Source organism: Bacillus rossius, chromosome 16 (genome assembly GCF_032445375.1).
Source record: "Bacillus rossius redtenbacheri isolate Brsri chromosome 16, Brsri_v3, whole genome shotgun sequence".
NCBI classification, from domain to species: Eukaryota; Metazoa; Arthropoda; class Insecta; order Phasmatodea; family Bacillidae; genus Bacillus; species Bacillus rossius.
This window is the reverse complement of record NC_086343.1, coordinates 43,696,611-43,722,043: the sequence shown is the minus strand read 5'-3', so window position 1 is coordinate 43,722,043 and position 25,433 is coordinate 43,696,611. Positions and strand designations below refer to the sequence as shown.

At 48.0% G+C, this 25,433-nt stretch overlaps 1 protein-coding gene across 2 annotated transcripts; it reads right to left on the bottom strand.

Annotated features, from left to right (window-relative positions):
• Positions 1 to 315: 315 nt before the first annotated feature.
• Positions 316 to 25,433, bottom strand: LOC134539860 (uncharacterized). 2 transcript variants are annotated; one of them, XM_063382191.1, is made up of 4 exons: positions 25,214 to 25,433; positions 20,767 to 20,811; positions 17,572 to 17,973; positions 316 to 1,770 (listed from the first exon to the last, which is right to left on the bottom strand). In XM_063382191.1, the coding sequence occupies exons 2-4, from the start codon at positions 20,797 to 20,799 to the stop codon at positions 1,141 to 1,143; spliced, it is 1,065 nt and encodes a 354-aa protein (XP_063238261.1). In that variant the 5' UTR covers positions 20,800 to 20,811; positions 25,214 to 25,433; the 3' UTR covers positions 316 to 1,140. The 2 variants fall into 2 exon arrangements, with proteins under 2 accessions (XP_063238261.1, XP_063238262.1); XM_063382192.1 differs by having other exon boundaries at positions 25,232 to 25,401.

The following is a 25,433-nucleotide window of genomic DNA, read 5'->3' as shown; positions in this document are numbered from 1 at the left end:
AGCGATTTTAAGCAAATAAAGCATTAATCCTTATCCATTTAAGTACTTTAAATACATTGTGCATTTAATATAGATCAATATGGCCCTTTACAGCATGTAATTTAAATGAATATTTTCGAATATATTCAAGATTTAAAATGCAGGGTCATAGCAGTGGCCGGCGGCGCGTGTCTATAAATAGCGTAGTATATTTAGTATCAGCATTGCACCCGTGTGAAGTCGGGGCGGTCGCTAGTCTTAAATAAAGTGAACAAACCATTCAAACACCTAAAAATTTTTCTTCTGCTTGTTACAGTGTAAAAAAAACAATAAGCATACTGTTAGGTAAAATTTATTCAATGATCACATTAAAAATAACTTTAAAATTACTTAAAGCAAAGTCTTTTACCAAAGAATGCTAGATGGTAAACTACCAAAAATAAAAAATTAAAACACTGTGAAAAACTCTATAATTTCGGTTTCCAAAAACATAGGGGAATAAAGTTGTCACGACAGGGGGAACCATGGTGGGGCACAATACTTCCTGCCGCTTCTACGTCCCCTTAGTTACAGTCTGCGATGGTTGTTTTTTGCTACACCATGTGAAATGAAGACAAGACCAGTTAATTTCCGTCGCCCACCAAGAATCGTCCGGAGGGGAAGCGTGGCGGTGGAGGAGGGGAAGTTGAGCAGGGGGGTTGAGCCTAGAGGTTGAGCAGGGGGGGTTGAGCAGCAGGGCTAGCAGTTGGGCTCCTTGGCCGCGTCTGCACAAGGACGGTACGTAACGGGAGGGGAAGCGTGGCGGTGGAGGAGGGGGGTTAAGCGGGGAAGGGGGGTTGAGCCAGGGGGAGGGTTGAGGCGGTGGAGGCAGTTGAGCAGGTTAGCAGTTGGGCTCCTTGGCCGTGCCGCTGCACAAGGACGGTACGTAACGGGAGGGGAAGCGTGGCGGTGGAGTAGGGGGTTGAGCAGGGAAGGGGGGTTGAGCCGGGGGGGTTGAGGCGGAAGAGGCGGCTGAGCAGGGCTAGCAGTTGGGCTCCTTGGCTGTGCCGCTGCACAAGGACGGTACGTAACGGGAGGGGAAGCGTGGCGATGGAGGAGGGGGAGTTGAGCAGGGAAGGGGGGTTGAGCCGGGAGGTTGAGCAGGGGGGTTGAGCAGCAGGGCTAGCAGTTGGGCTCCTTGGCCGCGCTGCTGCACAGGGTGCCGCGCTTCTCGCTGTCGTCCAGCATCTCCTGCAGCTCCTTGTTGTGCTTCTGGCACACGAGCAGGCTCTCCTTGAGCAGGTCGTTGCGCTTCTTCACGTCGATGAGGCTGAGGCGCAGGTTATCTGCCTGCAGCTTCACCTCGTCGTGGTGCAGCAGGATCTTACGCTCCAGGTCGCCGATGCGCGACTCCACGTCGGGCACGTCCATGTCCGGCCCGCACACCTCGGAGCCCGTGATGCGCTTGTGCAGGTTCAGCAGCAGAGACACCGTCGCCACGTTCATGCCGTCGCGCACCGCCTTCTGCATGGCCGCCGAGCGCCGGATCACCGCCGTCGTGGCGCAGCCCATGCCCGAGATGGCCTCGTCGAAGATGTGCTGGCACTCCTTCAGGAAGATCTCGTAGGTGCAGTAGATGGCCCAGTCCTTGGTGCGCTCCTCCAGGTTCTCGAAGTTGTCCTCGAGCGTGCTGAGTGTGTGCTCCAGCTTCGAGATGAAGCGTCGGAACTCGGAGGCATTGCGCGCCAGGTCGCGATGCACCTGCGCCGAGTACTCCTTGTGGGCCACTATCTCCTCCTCCATGCGCTGCACCTGTGCACACATAACCACGTGCATCACTACCTCTTGTACAGTCTGAACATACAAGGACAAGTGCACCTGCGCCGAGTACTCCTTGTGGGCCACTATCTCCTCCTCCATGCGCTGCACCTGTGCACACATAACCACGTGCATCACTACCTCCTGTACAGTCTGAACATACAAGGACAAGTGCACCTGCACCGAGTACTCCTTGTGGGCTACTATCTCCTCCTCCATGCGCTGCACCTGTAAACACATAACCACGTGCATCACTACCTCCTGCACAGTCTGAACATACAAGGACAAGTGCACCTGCGCCGAGTACTCCTTGTGGGCCACTATCTCCTCCTCCATGCGCTGCACCTGTGCACTCCACCACATGCATCACTACCTCCTGCACAGTCTGAACATACAAGGACAAGTGCACCTGCGCCGAGTACTCCTTGTGGGCCACTATCTCCTCCTCCATGCGCTGCACCTGTGCACTCCACCACGTGCATCACTACCTCCTGCACAGTCTGAACATACAAGGACAAGTGCACCTGCGCCGAGTACTCCTTGTGGGCCACTATCTCCTCCTCCATGCGCTGCACCTGTGCACTCCACCACGTGCATCACTACCTCCTGCACAGTCTGAACATACAAGGACAAGTGCACCTGCGCCGAGTACTCCTTGTGGGCCACTATCTCCTCCTCCATGCGCTGCACCTGTGCACACATAACCACGTGCATCACTACCTCCTGCACAGTCTGAACATACAAGGACAAGTGCACCTGCGCCGAGTACTCCTTGTGGGCCACTATCTCCTCCTCCATGCGCTGCACCTGTGCACTCCACCACGTGCATCACTACCTCCAGCACAGTCTGAACATACAAGGACAAGTGCACCTGCGCCGAGTACTCCTTGTGGGCCACTATCTCCTCCTCCATGCGCTGCACCTGTGCACTCCACCACGTGCATCACTACCTCCTGCACAGTCTAAACATACAAGGACAAGTGCACCTGCGCCGAGTACTCCTTGTGGGCCACTATCTCCTCCTCCATGCGCTGCACCTGTGCACTCCACCACGTGCATCACTACCTCCTGCACAGTCTGAACATACAAGGACAAGTGCACCTGCGCCGAGTACTCCTTGTGGGCCACTATCTCCTCCTCCATGCGCTGCACCTGTGCACTCCACCACGTGCATCACTACCTCCTGCACAGTCTGAACATACAAGGACAAGTGCACCTGCGCCGAGTACTCCTTGTGGGCCACTATCTCCTCGTCCATGCCCTGCACCTGTGCACTCCACCACGTGCATCACTACCTCCTGCACAGTCTGAACATACAAGGACAAGTGCACCTGCGCCGAGTACTCCTTGTGGGCCACTATCTCCTCCTCCATGCGCTGCACCTGTGCACTCCACCACGTGCATCACTACCTCCTGCACAGTCTGAACATACAAGGACAAGTGCACCTGCGCCGAGTACTCCTTGTGGGCCACTATCTCCTCCTCCATGCGCTGCACCTGTGCACTCCACCACGTGCATCACTACCTCCTTCACAGTCTGAACATACAAGGACAAGTGCACCTGCGCCGAGTACTCCTTGTGGGCCACTATCTCCTCCTCCATGCGCTGCACCTGTGCACACATAACCACGTGCATCACTACCTCCTGCACAGTCTGAACATACAAGGACAAGTGCACCTGCGCCGAGTACTCCTTGTGGGCCACTATCTCCTCCTCCATGCGCTGCACCTGTGCACTCCACCACGTGCATCACTACCTCCTGCACAGTCTGATCATACAAGGACAAGTGCACCTGCGCCGAGTACTCCTTGTGGGCCACTATCTCCTCCTCCATGCGCTGCACCTGTGCACTCCACCACGTACATCACTACCTCCTGCACAGTCTGAACATACAAGGACAAGTGCACCTGCGCCGAGTACTCCTTGTGGGCCACTATCTCCTCCTCCATGCGCTGCACCTGTGCACACACCACCACGGGCATCACTACCTCCTGCACAGTCTGAACATACAAGGACAAGTGCACCTGCGCCGAGTACTCCTTGTGGGCCACTATCTCCTCCTCCATGCGCTGCACCTGTGCACTCCACCACGTGCATCACTACCTCCTGCACAGTCTGAACATACAAGGACAAGTGCACCTGCGCCGAGTACTCCTTGTGGGCCACTATCTCCTCCTCCATGCGCTGCACCTGTGCACTCCACCACGTGCATCACTACCTCCTGCACAGTCTGAACATACAAGGACAAGTGCACCTGCGCCGAGTACTCCTTGTGGGCCACTATCTCCTCCTCCATGCGCTGCACCTTTGCACACACCACCACGGGCATCACTACCTCCTGCACAGTCTGAACATACAAGGACAAGTGCACCTGCGCCGAGTACTCCTTGTGGGCCACTATCTCCTCCTCCATGCGCTGCACCTGTGCACTCCACCACGTGCATCACTACCTCCTGCACAGTTTGAACATACAAGGACAAGTGCACCTGCGCCGAGTACTCCTTGTGGGCCACTATCTCCTCCTCCATTCGCTGCACCTGTGCGCACTCCACCACGTGCATCACTACCTCCTGCACAGTCTGAACATACAAGGACAAGTGCACCTGCGCCGAGTACTCCATGTGGGCCACTATCTCCTCCTCCATGCGCTGCACCTGTGCACTCCACCACGTGCATCACTACCTCCTGCACAGTCTGAACATACAAGGACAAGTGCACCTGCGCCGAGTACTCCTTGTGGGCCACTATCTCCTCCTCCATGCGCTGCACCTGTGCACTCCACCACGTGCATCACTACCTCCTGCACAGTCTGAACATACAAGGACAAGTGCACCTGCGCCGAGTAATCCTTGTGGGCCACTATCTCCTCCTCCATGCGCTGCACCTGTGCACTCCACCACGTGCATCACTACCTCCTGCACAGTCTGAACATACAAGGACAAGTGCACCTGCGCCGAGTACTCCTTGTGGGCCACTATCTCCTCCTCCATGCGCTGCACCTGTGCACTCCACCACGTGCATCACTACCTCCTGCACAGTCTGAACATACAAGGACAAGTGCACCTGCGCCGAGTACTCCTTGTGGGCCACTATCTCCTCCTCCATGCGCTGCACATGTGCACACATAACCACGTGCATCACTACCTCCTGCACAGTCTGAACATACAAGGACAAGTGCACCTGCGCCGAGTACTCCTTGTGGGCCACTATCTCCTCCTCCATGCGCTGCACCTGTGCACTCCACCACGTGCATCACTACCTCCTGCACAGTCTGAACATACAAGGACAAGTGCACCTGCGCCGAGTACTCCTTGTGGGCCACTATCTCCTCGTCCATGCCCTGCACCTGTGCACTCCACCACGTGCATCACTACCTCCTGCACAGTCTGAACATACAAGGACAAGTGCACCTGCGCCGAGTACTCCTTGTGGGCCACTATCTCCTCCTCCATGCGCTGCACCTGTGCACTCCACCACGTGCATCACTACCTCCTGCACAGTCTGAACATACAAGGACAAGTGCACCTGCGCCGAGTACTCCTTGTGGGCCACTATCTCCTCCTCCATGCGCTGCACCTGTGCACTCCACCACGTGCATCACTACCTCCTGCACAGTCTGAACATACAAGGACAAGTGCACCTGCGCCGAGTACTCCTTGTGGGCCACTATCTCCTCCTCCATGCGCTGCACATGTGCACACATAACCACGTGCATCACTACCTCCTGCACAGTCTGAACATACAAGGACAAGTGCACCTGCGCCGAGTACTCCTTGTGGGCCACTATCTCCTCCTCCATGCGCTGCACCTGTGCACTCCACCACGTGCATCACTACCTCCTGCACAGTCTGAACATACAAGGACAAGTGCACCTGCGCCGAGTACTCCTTGTGGGCCACTATCTCCTCCTCCATGCGCTGCACCTGTGCACTCCACCACGTGCATCACTACCTCCTGCACAGTCTGAACATACAAGGACAAGTGCACCTGCGCCGAGTACTCCTTGTGGGCCACTATCTCCTCCTCCATGCGCTGCACCTGTGCACACACCACCACGGGCATCACTACCTCCTGCACAGTCTGAACATACAAGGACAAGTGCACCTGCGCCCAGTACTCCTTGTGGGCCACTATCTCCTCCTCCATGCGCTGCACCTGTGCACTCCACCACGTGCATCACTACCTCCTGCACAGTCTGAACATACAAGGACAAGTGCACCTGCGCCGAGTACTCCTTGTGGGCCACTATCTCCTCCTCCATTCGCTGCACCTGTGCACTCCACCACGTGCATCACTACCTCCTGCACAGTCTGAACATACAAGGACAAGTGCACCTGCGCCGAGTACTCCTTGTGGGCCACTATCTCCTCCTCCATGCGCTGCACCTGTGCACTCCACCACGTGCATCACTACCTCCTGCACAGTCTGAACATACAAGGACAAGTGCACCTGCGCCGAGTACTCCTTGTGGGCCACTATCTCCTCCTCCATGCGCTGCACCTGTGCACTCCACCACGTGCATCACTACCTCCTGCACAGTCTGAACATACAAGGACAAGTGCACCTGCGCCGAGTACTCCTTGTGGGCCACTATCTCCTCCTCCATGCGCTGCACCTGTGCACACACCACCACGGGCATCACTACCTCCTGCACAGTCTGAACATACAAGGACAAGTGCACCTGCGCCGAGTACTCCTTGTGGGCCACTATCTCCTCCTCCATGCGCTGCACCTGTGCACTCCACCACATGCATCACTACCTCCTGCACAGTCTGAACATACAAGGACAAGTGCACCTGCGCCGAGTACTCCTTGTGGGCCACTATCTCCTCCTCCATTCGCTGCACCTGTGCACTCCACCACGTGCATCACTACCTCCTGCACAGTCTGAACATACAAGGACAAGTGCACCTGCGCCGAGTACTCCTTGTGGGCCACTATCTCCTCCTCCATGCGCTGCACCTGTGCACTCCACCACGTGCATCACTACCTCCTGCACAGTCTGAACATACAAGGACAAGTGCACCTGCGCCGAGTACTCCTTGTGGGACACTATCTCCTCCTCCATGCGCTGCACCTGTGCACTCCACCACGTGCATCACTACCTCCTGCACAGTCTGAACATACAAGGACAAGTGCACCTGCGCCGAGTACTCCTTGTGGGCCACTATCTCCTCCTCCATGCGCTGCACCTGTGCACTCCACCACGTGCATCACTACCTCCTGCACAGCCTGAACATACAAGGACAAGTGCACCTGCGCCGAGTACTCCTTGTGGGCCACTATCTCCTCCTCCATGCGCTGCACCTGTGCACACACCACCACGTGCATCACTACCTCCTGCACAGTCTGAACATACAAGGACAAGTGCACCTGCGCCGAGTACTCCTTGTGGGCCACTATCTCCTCCTCCATGCGCTGCACCTGTAAACACATAACCACGTCCATCACTTCCTCCTGCACAGTCTGAACATACAAGGACAAGTGCACCTGCGCCGAGTACTCCTTGTGGGCCACTATCTCCTCCTCCATGCGCTGCACCTGTGCACTCCACCACGTGCATCACTACCTCCTGCACAGTCTGAACATACAAGGACAAGTGCACCTGCGCCGAGTACTCCTTGTGGGCCACTATCTCCTCCTCCATGCGCTGCACCTGTGCACACATAACCACGTGCATCACTACCTCCTGCACAGTCTGAACATACAAGGACAAGTGCACCTGCGCCGAGTACTCCTTGTGGGCCACTATCTCCTCCTCCATGCGCTGCACCTGTGCACTCCACCACGTGCATCACTACCTCCTGCACAGTCTGAACATACAAGGACAAGTGCACCTGCGCCGAGTACTCCTTGTGGGCCACTATCTCCTCCTCCATGCGCTGCACCTGTGCACTCCACCACGTGCATCACTACCTCCTGCACAGTCTGAACATACAAGGACAAGTGCACCTGCGCCGAGTACTCCTTGTGGGCCACTATCTCCTCCTCCATGCGCTGCACCTGTGCACTCCACCACGTGCATCACTACCTCCTGCACAGTCTGAACATACAAGGACAAGTGCACCTGCGCCGAGTACTCCTTGTGGGCCACTATCTCCTCCTCCATGCGCTGCACCTGTGCACTCCACCACGTGCATCACCACCTCCTGCACAGTTTGAACATACAAGGACAAGTGCACCTGCGCCGAGTACTCCTTGTGGGCCACTATCTCCTCCTCCATGCGCTGCACCTGTGCACTCCACCACGTACATCACCACCTCCTGCACAGTCTGAACATACAAGGACAAGTGCACCTGCGCCGAGTACTCCTTGTGGGCCACTATCTCCTCCTCCATGCGCTGCACCTGTGCACTCCACCACGTGCATCACTACCTCCTGCACAGTCTGAACATACAAGGACAAGTGCACCTGCGCCGAGTACTCCTTGTGGGCCACTATCTCCTCCTCCATGCGCTGCACCTGTGCATTCCACCACGTGCATCACTACCTCCTGCACAGTCTGAACATACAAGGACAAGTGCACCTGCGCCGAGTACTCCTTGTGGGCCACTATCTCCTCCTCCATTCGCTGCACCTGTGCACTCCACCACGTGCATCACTACCTCCTGCACAGTCTGAACATACAAGGACAAGTGCACCTGCGCCGAGTACTCCTTGTGGGCCACTATCTCCTCCTCCATGCGCTGCACCTGTGCACACACCACCACGGGCATCACTACCTCCTGCACAGTCTGAACATACAAGGAAAAGTGCACCTGCGCCGAGTACTCCTTGTGGGCCACTATCTCCTCCTCCATGCGCTGCACCTGTGCACTCCACCACGTGCATCACTACCTCCTGCACAGTCTGAACATAAAAGGACAAGTGCACCTGCGCCGAGTACTCCTTGTGGGCCACTATCTCCTCCTCCATGCGCTGCACCTGTGCACTCCACCACGTGCATCACTACCTCCTGCACAGTCTGAACATACAAGGACAAGTGCACCTGCGCCGAGTACTCCTTGTGGGCCACTATCTCCTCCTCCATGCGCTGCACCTGTGCAATCCACCACGTGCATCACTACCTCCTGCACAGTCTGAACATACAAGGACAAGTGCACCTGCGCCGAGTACTCCTTGTGGGCCACTATCTCCTCCTCCATGCGCTGCACCTGTGCACACACCACCACGGGCATCACTACCTCCTGCACAGTCTGAACATACAAGGACAAGTGCACCTGCGCCGAGTACTCCTTGTGGGCCACTATCTCCTCCTCCATGCGCTGCACCTGTGCACTCCACCACGTGCATCACTACCTCCTGCACAGTCTGAACATACAAGGACAAGTGCACCTGCGCCGAGTACTCCTTGTGGGCCACTATCTCCTCCTCCATGCGCTGCACCTGTGCACACACCACCACGGGCATCACTACCTCCTGCACAGTCTGAACATACAAGGACAAGTGCACCTGCGCCGAGTACTCCTTGTGGGCCACTATCTCCTCCTCCATGCGCTGCACCTGTGCACTCCACCACGTGCATCACTACCTCCTGCACAGTCTGAACATACAAGGACTAGTGCACCTGCGGCAAGTACTCCTTGTGGGCCACTATCTCCTCCTCCATGCGCTGCACCTGTGCACACACCACCACGGGCATCACTACCTCCTGCACAGTCTGAACATACAAGGACAAGTGCACCTGCGCCGAGTACTCCTTGTGGGCCACTATCTCCTCCACCATGCGCTGCACCTGTGCACTCCACCACGTGCATCACTACCTCCTGCACAGTCTGAACATACAAGGACAAGTGCACCTGCGCCGAGTACTCCTTGTGGGCCACTATCTCCTCCTCCATGCGCTGCACCTGTGCACTCCACCACGTGCATCACCACCTCCTGCACAGTCTGAACATACAAGGACAAGTGCACCTGCGCCGAGTACTCCTTGTGGGCCACTATCTCCTCCACCATGCGCTGCACCTGTGCACTCCACCACGTGCATCACTACCTCCTGCACAGTCTGAACATACAAGGACAAGTGCACCTGCGCCGTGTACTCCTTGTGGGCCACTATCTCCTCCTCCATGCGCTGCACCTGTGCACTCCACCACGTGCATCACTACCTCCTGCACAGTCTGAACATACAAGGACAAGTGCACCTGCGCCGAGTACTCCTTGTGGGCCACTATCTCCTCCTCCATGCGCTACACCTGTGCACTCCACCACGTGCATCACCACCTCCTGCACAGTCTGAACATACAAGGACAAGTGCACCTGCGCCGAGTACTCCTTGTGGGCCACTATCTCCTCCTCCATGCGTTGCACCTGTGCACACACCACCACGGGCATCACTACCTCCTGCACAGTCTGAACATACAAGGACAAGTGCACCTGCGCCGAGTACTCCTTGTGGGCCACTATCTCCTCCTCCATGCGCTTCACCTGTGCACACCACCACGTGCATCACTACCTCCTGCACAATCTGAACATACAAGGACAAGTGCACCTGCGCCGAGTACTCCTTGTGGGCCACTATCTCCTCCTCCATGCGCTGCACCTGTGCACACACCACCACGGGCATCACTACCTCCTGCACAGTCTGAACATACAAGGACAAGTGCACCTGCGCCGAGTACTCCTTGTGGGCCACTATCTCCTCCTCCATGCGCTGCACCTGTGCACTCCACCACGTGCATCACTACCTCCTGCACAGTCTGAACATACAAGGACAAGTGCACCTGCGCCGAGTACTCCTTGTGGGCCACTATCTCCTCCTCCATGCGCTGCACCTGTGCACACATAACCACGTGCATCACTACCTCCTGCACAGTCTGAACATACAAGGACAAGTGCACCTGCGCCGAGTACTCCTTGTGGGCCACTATCTCCTCCTCCATGCGCTGCACCTGTGCACTCCACCACGTGCATCACTACCTCCTGCACAGTCTGAACATACAAGGACAAGTGCACCTGCGCCGAGTACTCCTTGTGGGCCACTATCTCCTCCTCCATGCGCTGCACCTGTGCACTCCACCACGTGCATCACTACCTCCTGCACAGTCTGAACATACAAGGACAAGTGCACCTGCGCCGAGTACTCCTTGTGGGCCACTATCTCCTCCTCCATGCGCTGCACCTGTGCACTCCACCACGTGCATCACTACCTCCTGCACAGTCTGAACATACACGGACAAGTGCGCCTGCGCCGAGTACTCCTTGTGGGCCACTATCTCCTCCTCCATGCGCTGCACCTGTGCACTCCACCACGTGCATCACTACCTCCTGCACAGTCTGAACATACAAGGACAAGTGCACCTGCGCCGAGTACTCCTTGTGGGCCACTATCTCCTCCTCCATGCGCTGCACCTGTGCACTCCACCACGTGCATCACTACCTCCTGCACAGTCTGAACATACAAGGACAAGTGCACCTGCACCGAGTACTCCTTGTGGGCCACTATCTCCTCCTCCATGCGCTGCACCTGTGCACTCCACCACGTGCATCACTACCTCCTGCACAGTCTGAACATACAAGGACAAGTGCACCTGCGCCGAGTACTCCTTGTGGGCCACTATCTCCTCCTCCATGCGCTGCACCTGTGCACTCCACCACGTGCATCACTACCTCCTGCACAGTCTGAACATACAAGGACAAGTGCACCTGCGCCGAGTACTCCTTGTGGGCCACTATCTCCTCCTCCATGCGCTGCACCTGTGCACACACCACCACGGGCATCACTACCTCCTGCACAGTCTGAACATACAAGGACAAGTGCACCTGCGCCGAGTACTCCTTGTGGGCCACTATCTCCTCCTCCATGCGCTGCACCTGTGCACTCCACCACGTGCATCACTACCTCCTGCACAGTCTGAACATACAAGGACAAGTGCACCTGCGCCGAGTACTCCTTGTGGGCCACTATCTCCTCCTCCATGCGCTGCACCTGTGCACTCCACCACGTGCATCACTACCTCCTGCACAGTCTGAACATACAAGGACAAGTGCACCTGCGCCGAGTACTCCTTGTGGGCCACTATCTCCTCCTCCATGCGCTGCACCTGTGCACTCCACCACGTGCATCACTACCTCCTGCACAGTCTGAACATACAAGGACAAGTGCACCTGCGCCGAGTACTCCTTGTGGGCCACTATCTCCTCCTCCATGCGCTGCACCTGTGCACTCCACCACGTGCATCACCACCTCCTGCACAGTTTGAACATACAAGGACAAGTGCACCTGCGCCGAGTACTCCTTGTGGGCCACTATCTCCTCCTCCATGCGCTGCACCTGTGCACTCCACCACGTACATCACCACCTCCTGCACAGTCTGAACATACAAGGACAAGTGCACCTGCGCCGAGTACTCCTTGTGGGCCACTATCTCCTCCTCCATGCGCTGCACCTGTGCACTCCACCACGTGCATCACTACCTCCTGCACAGTCTGAACATACAAGGACAAGTGCACCTGCGCCGAGTACTCCTTGTGGGCCACTATCTCCTCCTCCATGCGCTGCACCTGTGCATTCCACCACGTGCATCACTACCTCCTGCACAGTCTTAACATACAAGGACAAGTGCACCTGCGCCGAGTACTCCTTGTGGGCCACTATCTCCTCCTCCATTCGCTGCACCTGTGCACTCCACCACGTGCATCACTACCTCCTGCACAGTCTGAACATACAAGGACAAGTGCACCTGCGCCGAGTACTCCTTGTGGGCCACTATCTCCTCCTCCATGCGCTGCACCTGTGCACACACCACCACGGGCATCACTACCTCCTGCACAGTCTGAACATACAAGGAAAAGTGCACCTGCGCCGAGTACTCCTTGTGGGCCACTATCTCCTCCTCCATGCGTTGCACCTGTGCACTCCACCACGTGCATCACTACCTACTGCACAGTCTGAACATACAAGGACAAGTGCACCTGCGCCGAGTACTCCTTGTGGGCCACTATCTCCTCCTCCATGCGCTGCACCTGTGCACACACCACCACGGGCATCACTACCTCCTGCACAGTCTGAACATACAAGGACAAGTGCACCTGCGCCGAGTACTCCTTGTGGGCCACTATCTCCTCCTCCATGCGCTGCACCTGTGCACTCCACCACGTGCATCACTACCTCCTGCACAGTCTGAACATACAAGGACTAGTGCACCTGCGGCGAGTACTCCTTGTGGGCCACTATCTCCTCCTCCATGCGCTGCACCTGTGCACTCCACCACGTGCATCACTACCTCCTGCACAGTCTGAACATACAAGGACAAGTGCACCTGCGCCGAGTACTCCTTGTGGGCCACTATCTCCTCCTCCATGCGCTGCACCTGTGCACTCCACCACGTGCATCACTACCTCCTGCACAGTCTGAACATACAAGGACAAGTGCACCTGCGCCGAGTACTCCTTGTGGGCCACTATCTCCTCCTCCATGCGCTGCACCTGTGCAATCCACCACGTGCATCACTACCTCCTGCACAGTCTGAACATACAAGGACAAGTGCACCTGCGCCGAGTACTCCTTGTGGGCCACTATCTCCTCCTCCATGCGCTGCACCTGTGCACACACCACCACGGGCATCACTACCTCCTGCACAGTCTGAACATACAAGGACAAGTGCAACTGCGCCGAGTACTCCTTGTGGGCCACTATCTCCTCCTCCATGCGCTGCACCTGTGCACTCCACCACGTGCATCACTACCTCCTGCACAGTCTGAACATACAAGGACAAGTGCACCTGCGCCGAGTACTCCTTGTGGGCCACTATCTCCTCCTCCATGCGCTGCACCTGTGCACACACCACCACGGGCATCACTACCTCCTGCACAGTCTGAACATACAAGGACAAGTGCTTCTGCGCCGAGTACTCCTTGTGGGCCACTATCTCCTCCTCCATGCGCTGCACCTGTGCACTCCACCACGTGCATCACTACCTCCTGCACAGTCTGAACATACAAGGACTAGTGCACCTGCGGCGAGTACTCCTTGTGGGCCACTATCTCCTCCTCCATGCGCTGCACCTGTGCACACACCACCACGGGCATCACTACCTCCTGCACAGTCTGAACATACAAGGACAAGTGCACCTGCGCCGAGTACTCCTTGTGGGCCATTATCTCCTCCACCATGCGCTGCACCTGTGCACTCCACCACGTGCATCACTACCTCCTGCACAGTCTGAACATACAAGGACAAGTGCACCTGCGCCGAGTACTCCTTGTGGGCCACTATCTCCTCCTCCATGCGCTGCACCTGTGCACTCCACCACGTGCATCACCACCTCCTGCACAGTCTGAACATACAAGGACAAGTGCACCTGCGCCGAGTACTCCTTGTGGGCCACTATCTCCTCCACCATGCGCTGCACCTGTGCACTCCACCACGTGCATCACTACCTCCTGCACAGTCTGAACATACAAGGACAAGTGCACCTGCGCCGAGTACTCCTTGTGGGCCACTATCTCCTTCATGAGATACATGTGCGGAAACCACGCGAAGTAAACCTCTCCCTACGAAGAACACCATTGCTGAGAACCCCTTATTTGTCACTAACTCATTCATGCGTGGCACCTGCGAACACCACAACTCTTACCCTCACAAGAACCACCTCTTCCCACATGGTACAGCAATGCTTAGAACTCCTTTTAAATCACTATCCTCTTAATGAGCTGGACATGAAAATGCCACACAAGATCAACCTTTCCTTACACGGTGCACCAGTGCTGAGTACTCCTTGTAAACCACTATCACCTTCATGCTCCGTACCTGCGCGAACTACATACACCTCTAGCCCTCACACAAGGTAAACCTTTCTCTACATATTTCACCAGGTCCGAGTACTCCTTGTATGTCACTATCTCCTTCATGAGCTACACCTGCAAACACCACACCTCACTCCCACGCCAGTAGAACCCTTCACTCCACAGCACAAATGCGCTGAGTACTCATTGTACGCCACTACTTAACTTCCTTATGTACTGCCTTTCTTATCCTAGTTGTGCAAGTTTCGCATCGTGAAATTTAGGGTCTAATTTCTGTCGGGTAGATTAAATATTTTTTTGTGTATTTTTCTCCACACCCTTAACTGACTCTGCAGTCTTTAATTACAACTGTGTTTATCACTGTAGAAAGGTTAATACAAAGATTCAACACATTTTATTTAGAAATATACAACCATGTAATATAATAAATTTTACTTTGAGTTACTTTCCACTGTTTTTGTATTTAATTTACCGTTTAATTTTGCTCTTATATTTTAGAACAATTTCTTTCTTTCTATATACTTTAGAGGTGATTATTCAGTTTCATAATCCTATCCACCAGATTGGACAACAGCTGTGACAGTCTGTAGTTAAAATGGAATGTTTTGAGGAGTCTGCAGGCTAATGACTTGAAGTGGCCAATACAAGGAATCTACGGGACCGCCAATATCTAGGATTTTGGTTGTCTTTGACCATTTAAAGTCTCCATAAATTATTGAATGTCCCAAAAATTACCAAAAATAGTCTATTTAAAATTAAATGTCAATTTTTTTAAAGAGAATTTCTGCTTTATCATCTAAAAATTTCATAGGCTTTAAAAGTACAACAAATTGGCTTTATTGTCTTAAAAATTAAATGGGTGTCGATAATGGTTTATATTCATAGTGCGTACTCAAGAGTATAGTCAGAAAAGTATGTTATGTAATTCGTCTGTTAAGCATATGATATTGAGTATGATTATTGTATGAATCTTTGTTTGAATATGATTGGTAATCAGAAATTCTTACACAATAAAAATTTAATGTATAACATTTATAAATATAAAAAATGTTTTAATTTTGACTCGCATATTATAATAATCACTGCGAGTATATATATGGAGACCAGATAGGTGGGTTCTAAGTTCGCCTGTTGATTTAGTATACCACCTCTGTTTGCTACGTTTTGTGGGATTTATTTGTTCTTTGTGCATTTCTAATGTAAACATCGTTCTAAAATGTACCATCGTCAGCGAAATTCCATATATCATCGACACCGATGACCACGAATATATCAATGGAAGGTACCATCCAGATGACAGTGATGCAAACTGCCGCGGAGAAACCAGTGTTGGCTATGCCAGCGTTGCTTCATTAATGTCGATACAAAGTACTTCAATGGGTGCTTTTTCACTAGCAGAGGGTACTTTAACGAGTGCAACGTCGTCAGCTGAGAAGATCTCACAACCTACAATGACATCGATCTTGGTGAATTCATTGATGATGACCACCGAAGTTTTCTGACATCTTCCGTCGTCAATGTAGAGAGATTTTTCGAACAAAGTAATTGCACGACAACTTGAAAAGAGGGAATGTCCAAATAACATTCCACACGTAAAGTTTTCCTGTGAGAAATATCATATGCAGTTTTGTGGCACAATTAATATTAAAATACAATTGAAGACGAGCAAATTTCGTGCTATGCGGCTGAGAGTGATGATATCGCCATAACAGCATTGCATTGATGCACTTCTTAATGCACTGAGCATTACTGTACTGCAATATCAGCAACATCATCTGAAACAGGCCTGAATGTTTCTTTGTCATCGAATACACGTGACAGCATTTACTGCGATGTCATTGGCTTTTCTCCCATGATGCACAATGTCACGAGAAGAGTAAATGCGTGCAGAAACTTTCTTGTATGCTGTTTCGCTGTGGTAAGTGACAACTATTGTAACTCGTATTGATAGTTTCAGAAGACAAGAAAAAAACTGTAAAAGTGAAATACACTTGCCTACTATGGAACTATCTACAACCATTTTGACTCCTTAGTTTAAGTTAGAGACACTCATGTGCACAGGTTCTATAGTAAAGCAGATGTTCAGCAACCGATCGCATCAATTCCTGGCCACAAATCTAAACCTAAGAGAGTACTGGCTGCATTACATGTGAATTATATTGTGTACTAATTATAAAAAACTGTACTTTTCATTATCATACCATTAATAATATACAAGAAAAACTTACTGATGTGAAAGTGCCATATGTAGCATTTGAATAAAACTTATTTGTAGTATATATACAGGGCTCCTAGGACAGAATTCAAGGTGTAGTGGAGGCGGCTGTGTCCACCATCTTAGGTTGTGATGTCTGTAGGCTATCTTGGATGACCTTGATCTTAAAAATTGCCAAAACTGGCCGAAAATTAACAAGATTTGTCAATAATTAGCCAAAAAGACTCAAAATAAACATTATTAGGAATAAATTAAAAATATATATATATTTCGGGGGGAAAATGTATGTTTTGGAGAAAACATCACCATATTTTTTCTAAAAAAAATTTTAGAGATAAAATTAACTTGCAAATGATAAACTTTCCTTACGGATAAGCCATTTTAGTCAAACAGGGCAATTTTCCTCAAAGAACCCATTACAGGTCATAAACTTGACCTTGGCCTCAGCTGCCATTTTGAATTCCATCATTGTGGAATATAATGTCACATCCGCCATCTTGGATTCCAAAATATTTAATTTTGCCATCACCATAACGATTTCTGTTATAGCCGCGACGTTACAAAATTAGTTAAATATTATAAGAATAAAGAGAAATAAATTATAAAATAAATACAAAAAATATAGTATTATAATTTTATAAATAAAAAATTAATTTTAATCAAATACATAATAGATATTGGAGGCCAAGGTTTTAACCTGGTAAGGGTAAACAACTGGTGATGGCTTCTTCCCACCACGGAGGACACCACAGAATAACCTACTAGCACTCCCGACAGGGCAGAGACGTGTCACAGTGGCCATCCAGTGCGGCACCGGTAGAGTCGACGTACCTGCCCCGCCAGCTTCTCGCGCTCGGCCTTCTCCTGCTCCATGAGCGCGTGGTCGCCCTCCTCGAAGGTGGCCAGCCGGCGCCGCAGCTCCTTGATCTGGTCCTGCAGCTGCATCACCAGCGTGTCCTTGACCTGGCGCGTCAGGTACTGCGCCTTGATGCGCTGCAGCAGCTTGATGTCGTGCTGGCGGTAGCGCGGGTCGATGTCGTCGAGCGGGCGCAGCGGCTCGCCCAGGTACGTGGCGGCCAGGTTCTCCGCCTGCATGATGAGCAGCTTCATGGCGTCCTCCAGCACGTGCAGGTCCGGGCTGCCGGGGTCCTCGTGCGACACGGCCACCGCGAGCCGCGACAGCGTGGAGCGCATCAGCTCCACGGCCCCGCGCACCGCCCCCTCCAGCTCGCTCTGGAACCACGCGGAACACTCCTCATCCTTCTGGAAGCTTCCACGTGTTCTCACATGCATTCAACCCCTACCGTCTAGCTCTGGAACCATGCAAACCACTCCTCATCCTTCTAGAAGCTTCCACGTGTTCTCACATGCATTCAACCCCTACCGTCTCGGTCTGGAACCACGCGGAACATTCCTTATCCTTCTAGAAGCTTCCACATGTTCTTATTCAATAAACACTCACACGCATTCAACCCCTACTGTCTCGGTCTGGAACCACGCAGAACATTCCTCATCCTTCTAGAAGCTTCCACATGTTCTTATTCAATAAACACTCACACGCATTCAACCCCTACTGTCTCGGTCTGGAACCACGCAGAACATTACTCATCCTTCTAAAAGCTTCCATGTGTTCTCACATGCATTCAACCCCTACTGTCTAGCTCTGGAACCACGCAGAACATTCCTCATCCTTCTAGAAGCTTCCACATGTTCTTATTCAATAAACACTCACACGCATTGAACCCCTACCGACTCGGTCTGGAACCACGCAGAACATTCCTCATCTTTCTAGAAGCTTCCACGTGTTCTCATATGCATTCAACCCCTACCGTCTAGTTCTGGAACCACGCAGAACATTCCTCATCCTTCTAGAAGCTTCCACATGTTCTTATTCAATAAACACTCACATGCATTCAACTCCTACCGTCTCGGTATGGAACCACGCAGAACATTCCTCATTCTTATAGAAGCTTCCACATGTTCTTATTCAATAAACACTCACACGCATTCAACCCCTACCGACTCAATATGGAACCACGCAGAACACTCCTCATTCTTATAGAAGCTTCCACATGTTCTTATTCAATAAACACTCACACGCATTCAACCCCTACTGTTTCGGTCAGGAACCACGCAGAAAATTCCTCATCCTTCTAGAAACATCCACATGTTCTTATTCAATAAACACTCACACGCATTAAAACCCTAAGGACTCGGTCTGGAACCACGCAGAACATTCCTCATCCTTCTAGAAGCTTCCACGTGTTCTTATTCAATAAACACTCACAAGCATTCAACCCCTAACGACTCGCTCTGGAACCAAGCAGAATATCGCTCATCCTTTTAGAAGCTTCCACATGCTCCGCTACCCTGAACACTGAAACATACTTAACCACCTTCGACTCCACCTTGAACAGTGGGAACTATTTCGCACCGCTCTGGGAACTTCCACACCTCTCGAGCACATTTCACAAACACATGCACTTTCTGAAACCCTTCAGTTTGCCCTGGAACTACGGAGAGCATTCTACACCCTTCAACCTTTCTTTCATGTGTAACTCATGAAAAAGTTATTAGTGTATGAAGCTCTCACAAATATTTACAAATCATAGGTCCTTATCGATACTTTTAATTGTGTTGAATCTATGTGAAATTGGCTTATTTAACATAATACCGGCCTTGGATTAATGTTTGATGTTTGCCTACAAAAAATATATAGTTTAAATTTTAAAGTTTGCTTGTATAAGGTGTACAACGTTGAGATGTCAGAATAGTTCCCTCAATTTTTAATATTGATTTCGGGCTTGTCTCATAAACCAAAATGTTCTACTTTTATTCAAAAGTAAATCAAGGTTTTTAACCTAATTATGTTTACTTACGTACCAGTTATGTTTGTGATGCATGAAACATAGGTTACAAGCTATTTAAATATATTTTGGGTATGGCCTTAGTATGACGACTTAAGCAAGACTAGATTTACTAAAGCCATTTTATTATGCGTAGAAAATATAAGAATATCTAAACAGAACTGAACGATTTTAAATTACTTGAAATGAACTTTCCATGTGAAGAGATGAATATGAAGTGTGAAGCGTACAGAGTTTGTGTGGTGAAGAAAATTACTAATGTGTTATGATACAAGGACTGAAGAGATAAACATTGCGCTAGGAAATCATGGATGAAACAGAGATGAATGCACAGTCTATATATAAAATATGGTAACCTCACGTGAGTTTAGACTATCAGTGCCAGTGCCAATGAAAATTTTGAAAACATTTCATATTCATGGTTCATTTTGTTATTCACCATCTCCTCTGGTCCATGTTAAGTATTTTGTAGTTTGGAGAGAAAATAAGATATTCTTACAAAATGATATGTAACTGAAAACATGTTCTCATGTCTGTTCAGTCAGTGCAATCAAATGCAAACTGAATAATATATTTACTTATAAAGATGTCCTAGTTAGTTAGTGGTCACTCCTATGCGATACTGAGAAAGTAGAATTACACACATTAGGTCCTGTCACAGCATTTTGTAATTTGGACTGGGAAAGTTCTTTAAATATATGAAATATTCATTTGTGCAGGTTTTAAAAGGCTTTGTCTAACTAAAAATAAGGTTTTAGCTCCTAACTTTACATTCCAAACTTGTTTACAATAGGTACTTATCTTAAAGGCAAACACTGTGGTATTTCTTGATTTGGTGATATCTTAAATGACAAAGCCAAAATTACTACTTGGCATTCGCATAAGCACAAAGCGACTGCCTATATTTTCCATGCATAAAGTTAGGAATTTAAACAAAGTAAAATTCTAATTGGATATCAATATTAATTTTCTATCTGGCTTAGGTATTAAGACCACACTACACAGAACCTAAAAAAGTACTGAAATAAGTTTCGAAGTTAAAAACACGTTATGCATAACAATTCTATGACATCAGAATGCACTCTCTGTAAAGTATCAAATCTTTAGAAATATGTCACATCACTGCTACCGCTATAAGTCACGTGGATAGTATACTTACACATTTTGCTGGACTGCTACTTGGCATCGACATTTTCGGGTAGGACTGAAACAGAAACTTCAGTCATTATCAAACGAATATTACAATTTTAAAATTATATTAATTTCTAATGTTACTAATGCTAAATTCTCAAGTGTCAGTGACTGCAAAGTTAACAATGGGAACGGAACATATTAACAAATAAAATTTTTAACATTATCTCCATGAGTATGTGGATACTTACTGTAGTTAATGTGTATCTGAGGATTCACATGCCATTTAGCTTATTATATATCTGCGAACATTTAAGAGTTCTATATTTATTTATGTTACTTTGTAAAATATAAATTTTATCTTGACGCAATGTAGGTTTAAAATTTTTAAATACTCATTGTAAAATTTCTGAGACAACTATGTTATGGTGATATATTTTACTGTGGTGTAACTGACTATTCTGCTTCTGTTCGTTAGGCTTCAAGCTTCTTGATTTCTAGTGCTAAAATTATTTATTCACAAATGCTATATTACTGTAATTTTTTTAATAAATATATATGTATTTAAATGTAAATTAAATTACCGATTATTCTTCTGCGTTCCACAGTTTCGTGTCTACCTAAGTAACTGAACAAATTTATATTTAACAAAAAATATTTAAAATAAAGAATAATTATTTTAAAAAGTCTTCTAAATGCCAGACAAATATATTTACATTATTTAACTTCATGAATAAGAAAGTTTAATATTTTCTCTTGGAATTTTTTATTTACATCTATCCAAGCACATTATTATAGTAAATCAGCATGTTTGTTACCGAAATTCATACTCAACATTAGTATAATAGAGTTGTATATTTTAGTGGCATCGCAATCATGCGTATACCTAAGTTTAAAATGCGGGAAATATGCTTACACAGGAAAAGCCTCAGACCCTGCTTGTTCTGTCCGGTGTACAATCGTGATCTTCGATTGATAGATTCGTAATTTATACGTGAATTTTATGCTTAGTGTAGTTCTCTCTAAATCGGAGATCAATCGTATTGTAAATAATTATGAAGAAATTAAAGTCATTTTTACCCTACCATCAGTACATTGCGTCATCCAAAAAATTGTGGAAATTTGCTTGACCACGACTGATAATTGTTAATAGAAATGAATAGGTATTTCCGTATGCAATAACTGCCATGGAGATTGTTTGCACAATGCAAACACTACACTACACGCCCCACAAACACTGCGCAGACTCTCACCTGGGCAAGACTGACTTAGACGATACTTGTGTGGCAACCCTGCTTGCAGGCCGCACGTGCCGATAATACCCGGATTTTTACCCCGGCCCATAGGCGTGAGGAGTTTATGGAAACACTCCCAACATGTAATGAGAAAGTTCCCTCCAACAGCCAATGGATATTGCCATAATTCTCAGAAACTTAACTGGTTTTCACTTAATACTCCGGATTCAAACATTTTCCACAAACAATACCTAACTTTGCACAAAAAGAAAACTTTATAACCAGAAGCAGCTTCGTTTTACATAATCGCTCGCAAGAAATAAAATGCTATTTGTAAAGCAGAAGCAACACAGCTTAATGTTCACGACCCAGAAAAAGACAACCTGAAAGGCAGTACATAGACATGGTCCTGTATTACTGGAAGGTAGCGTGTATAAATTATTCATGCACGCATAGAGGACAGCATATAGAGATGGCCATGTATGTCTGGAGGGAAGCACATAGACATGGAACATGCATGCCTGAATGATAGTTCCTTTACATGACACCTGCATGCCTGGAGTACAGGCGTATCATATGAATGCCTGAAGGACAGCATGTATATAATGAACATGCATGCCTGGAAAGCAGCACGTAGAAATGACACATTCATGGCTGGAGGAAAATACGTAGACATAGCACACATGTGCCGGGACGACAGCATATTGAAATGGCACGTGCATGCTTGGAAGTAGCATGTAGGCACAGCACAATCCTGATTAGTGGACAGCAAGTAGACATGGCACATCTATGTCTGGAGGATAGCATGTAGACATGTAAAATGGATGCCTGGAGGACAGTATGTAGACATAGCACATGCATTCCTAAAAAACAGCACATAGAAATTAGATAAGCATGCCTGGAGAACCGCACCAAGGTATAGAACATACATGCCTAAAGAACATCCATTGACATGTCACATAAATTTCTAAAAAACAGCATGTATATATTGGAAATACATGCTGGTAGGGAAGCACGCAGACATGGTTCATGTATTACTGGAAGGAAGCACATACACATGGCACATATTTGCCTCGATTTAAGCACGTTTATATGGTACATGTATGTCTGGATGGGACCTGCATGACTAGAAAGCAGCACGTAGACATGCCATATGCATGTCTGGGAGACAGCATGTACATGTGGTACATGCATGACTGGACAGTAGCACGTAGGCATGGCACATGATTCCTGGAGGGAAGCACGTGTAGGCTACATGACAAATGCATGCCTGGAAGACAGCGCGCAGCCAAGGCTCAAGCATGTGGGAGCCTCAAGTATGTGGGACATATCTGCGACAAGCATCATTTGGGTTGAAAATAAAATTATTATTTAAGCCAGCTCAGCTTAGTTAAAAATATTTTTAAAATAACTTTGTGGCTATTAATCTAAATTTTTTATCGAAACATTTTGATGCAATACTAAATTAACACTGTCATAAAAATTATGAGAGTTGTGACAGATTAATATTATGGTTTAGACTGAAATATTCGTTTTTAAGTGCAATTATTGTAATAAACATTTTTAAAATTAAAATTTTAGTTTTACGGAAAATCTGATGCGTTATTTTTGTATTAAAAATTTAGTTTATAGTTTTGAATTATTTTTTGAATTATGTTTTGTTTAGTTTGGAGTAATTTTGTTTGAATTGTAATTGATCTGTGTGTAGTGGAAGACGATCAAGGAATGGATAAACGTACGCCAAATGATTACATCTACTTAGTCTAACTCGATTCCTTAGACTCCAGAAAAGCATGTGCCCAATCTCAGGCAAGACATCAATTATTACGGTTCTCCAATGTTAAATTGTAACATATATTTTTAAGCCATCAGATATGTTTTTATTGTCAGAGTGTGGAATTTTTTAAATCTAAAATTAGATCCCTGGGCTTTAACTAAAGTAATGACTTCTATATTTTTAAGTGGGGTGTTAATGACGGATGTATAAATTTCGGTGCTTTGATTTGATAACAAATTGCAATGTACTAAACGTTTAGGTAAAGACGGAAGTTGGTGTCAATTTTTGAAATAAAGAATAAATGGATTGAACATTTGTACTCATTTCGTTATGCTCAGGATTGGTAACTTGGTGTGGGGAATGTGTAGAGGGTTGATTTGTATGAAAAAATTAAGGCTTAAGAATATAACAGACCTAGATTGCACAATATTGGGAAGTTTTTTAAAAAATAGCACCCCGGATAGGACATTTATAGAGTGTTATCTACACTGTTAGAGAAAATATTAAACATTGAAAAATATTTTATCACAAATATAGCTCGTGATACTATTAAGTAGTAGAACTGTAGGCCGCACCCAGTTATTATTTTAATTATGCAAATAAATATTTAATAAAACTATATAGTGAGCTTAAATAGTTGTAGCATATAATCCAGTGATGAAAACCAGTTTACTTTACAAAAACTAGTAAAACACAAGCATTATATACACGGGAAGGCCTTATTACACCTACGCACCTAGGTACATTCAAGTTAGACAAGAAAGCCTTAAACTAAATATTTTATCAAAAAAAATAAGAATGCCACTTGACAACGCATTAACCAGTATTTAACAAAACTGAATGACCGTTACGTCTGGTAAATGATAAAACGTGTGTTGTTTGACATTCGTAGGTAAATTCCCTAGATCACCTTGAGTCAGAGCGCAACGCTGCTTCCAAGTGTAGTCATTATAACTTTCGGAGCACACACTTTTGAGAGCTACTGTGTTTAAATCCCTCTTGAACGATTGTCCTAGTGATACAAAATAAAGTTTTAGAAAAACCAATTAAAATTCTAAAATCACACGGAAAATCTTATTACAGAACCAACTACTGCTAATACATGAAGGACATGTAAGGCGGGAAATAAAGTGTGAAAAAACACTCGACTCTAGCAGTGAACTCTTGTGTTTACGAGTTCAATACTTCTTAAATGTTATTTATCTGAGGATGGACTCAGGATTAGTTAAGCTATCACATATAATCGTTGATTTCAATAAAAAAATTTATTCATAATTTTTATGTCAGCTGAAACATATTTTCTACCCTTTGTTGTCATAATTACTTTAAATATTAAATAATAATCAAAGCGTTTTTAAGTAGCATTAATATATCTTTACTGTAACTTATTAGGAAACAATAAGAGAGAATGAGAAAATGTGGTTGTTGCAACATTTTGTATACTAAAAGATTTAATTGTTTACCTTCGAGTGACGACTTACGGTGAAGCTTTGTTAGTTGACAGTTTTTAATGTCTTGAAATAGTATAGACTCCGTGAGGTACTTTTAAGTGCCACACTGCAATGGGATTTTTATTCAAATTTTCTTTAAATTTTGGAAAAGCCAGATATCAATAAACGTCAAAGTCAGAGACACCATTGTAAAAACATGTAACTTTTATGCATTACAAGGCACAAGAGAAAT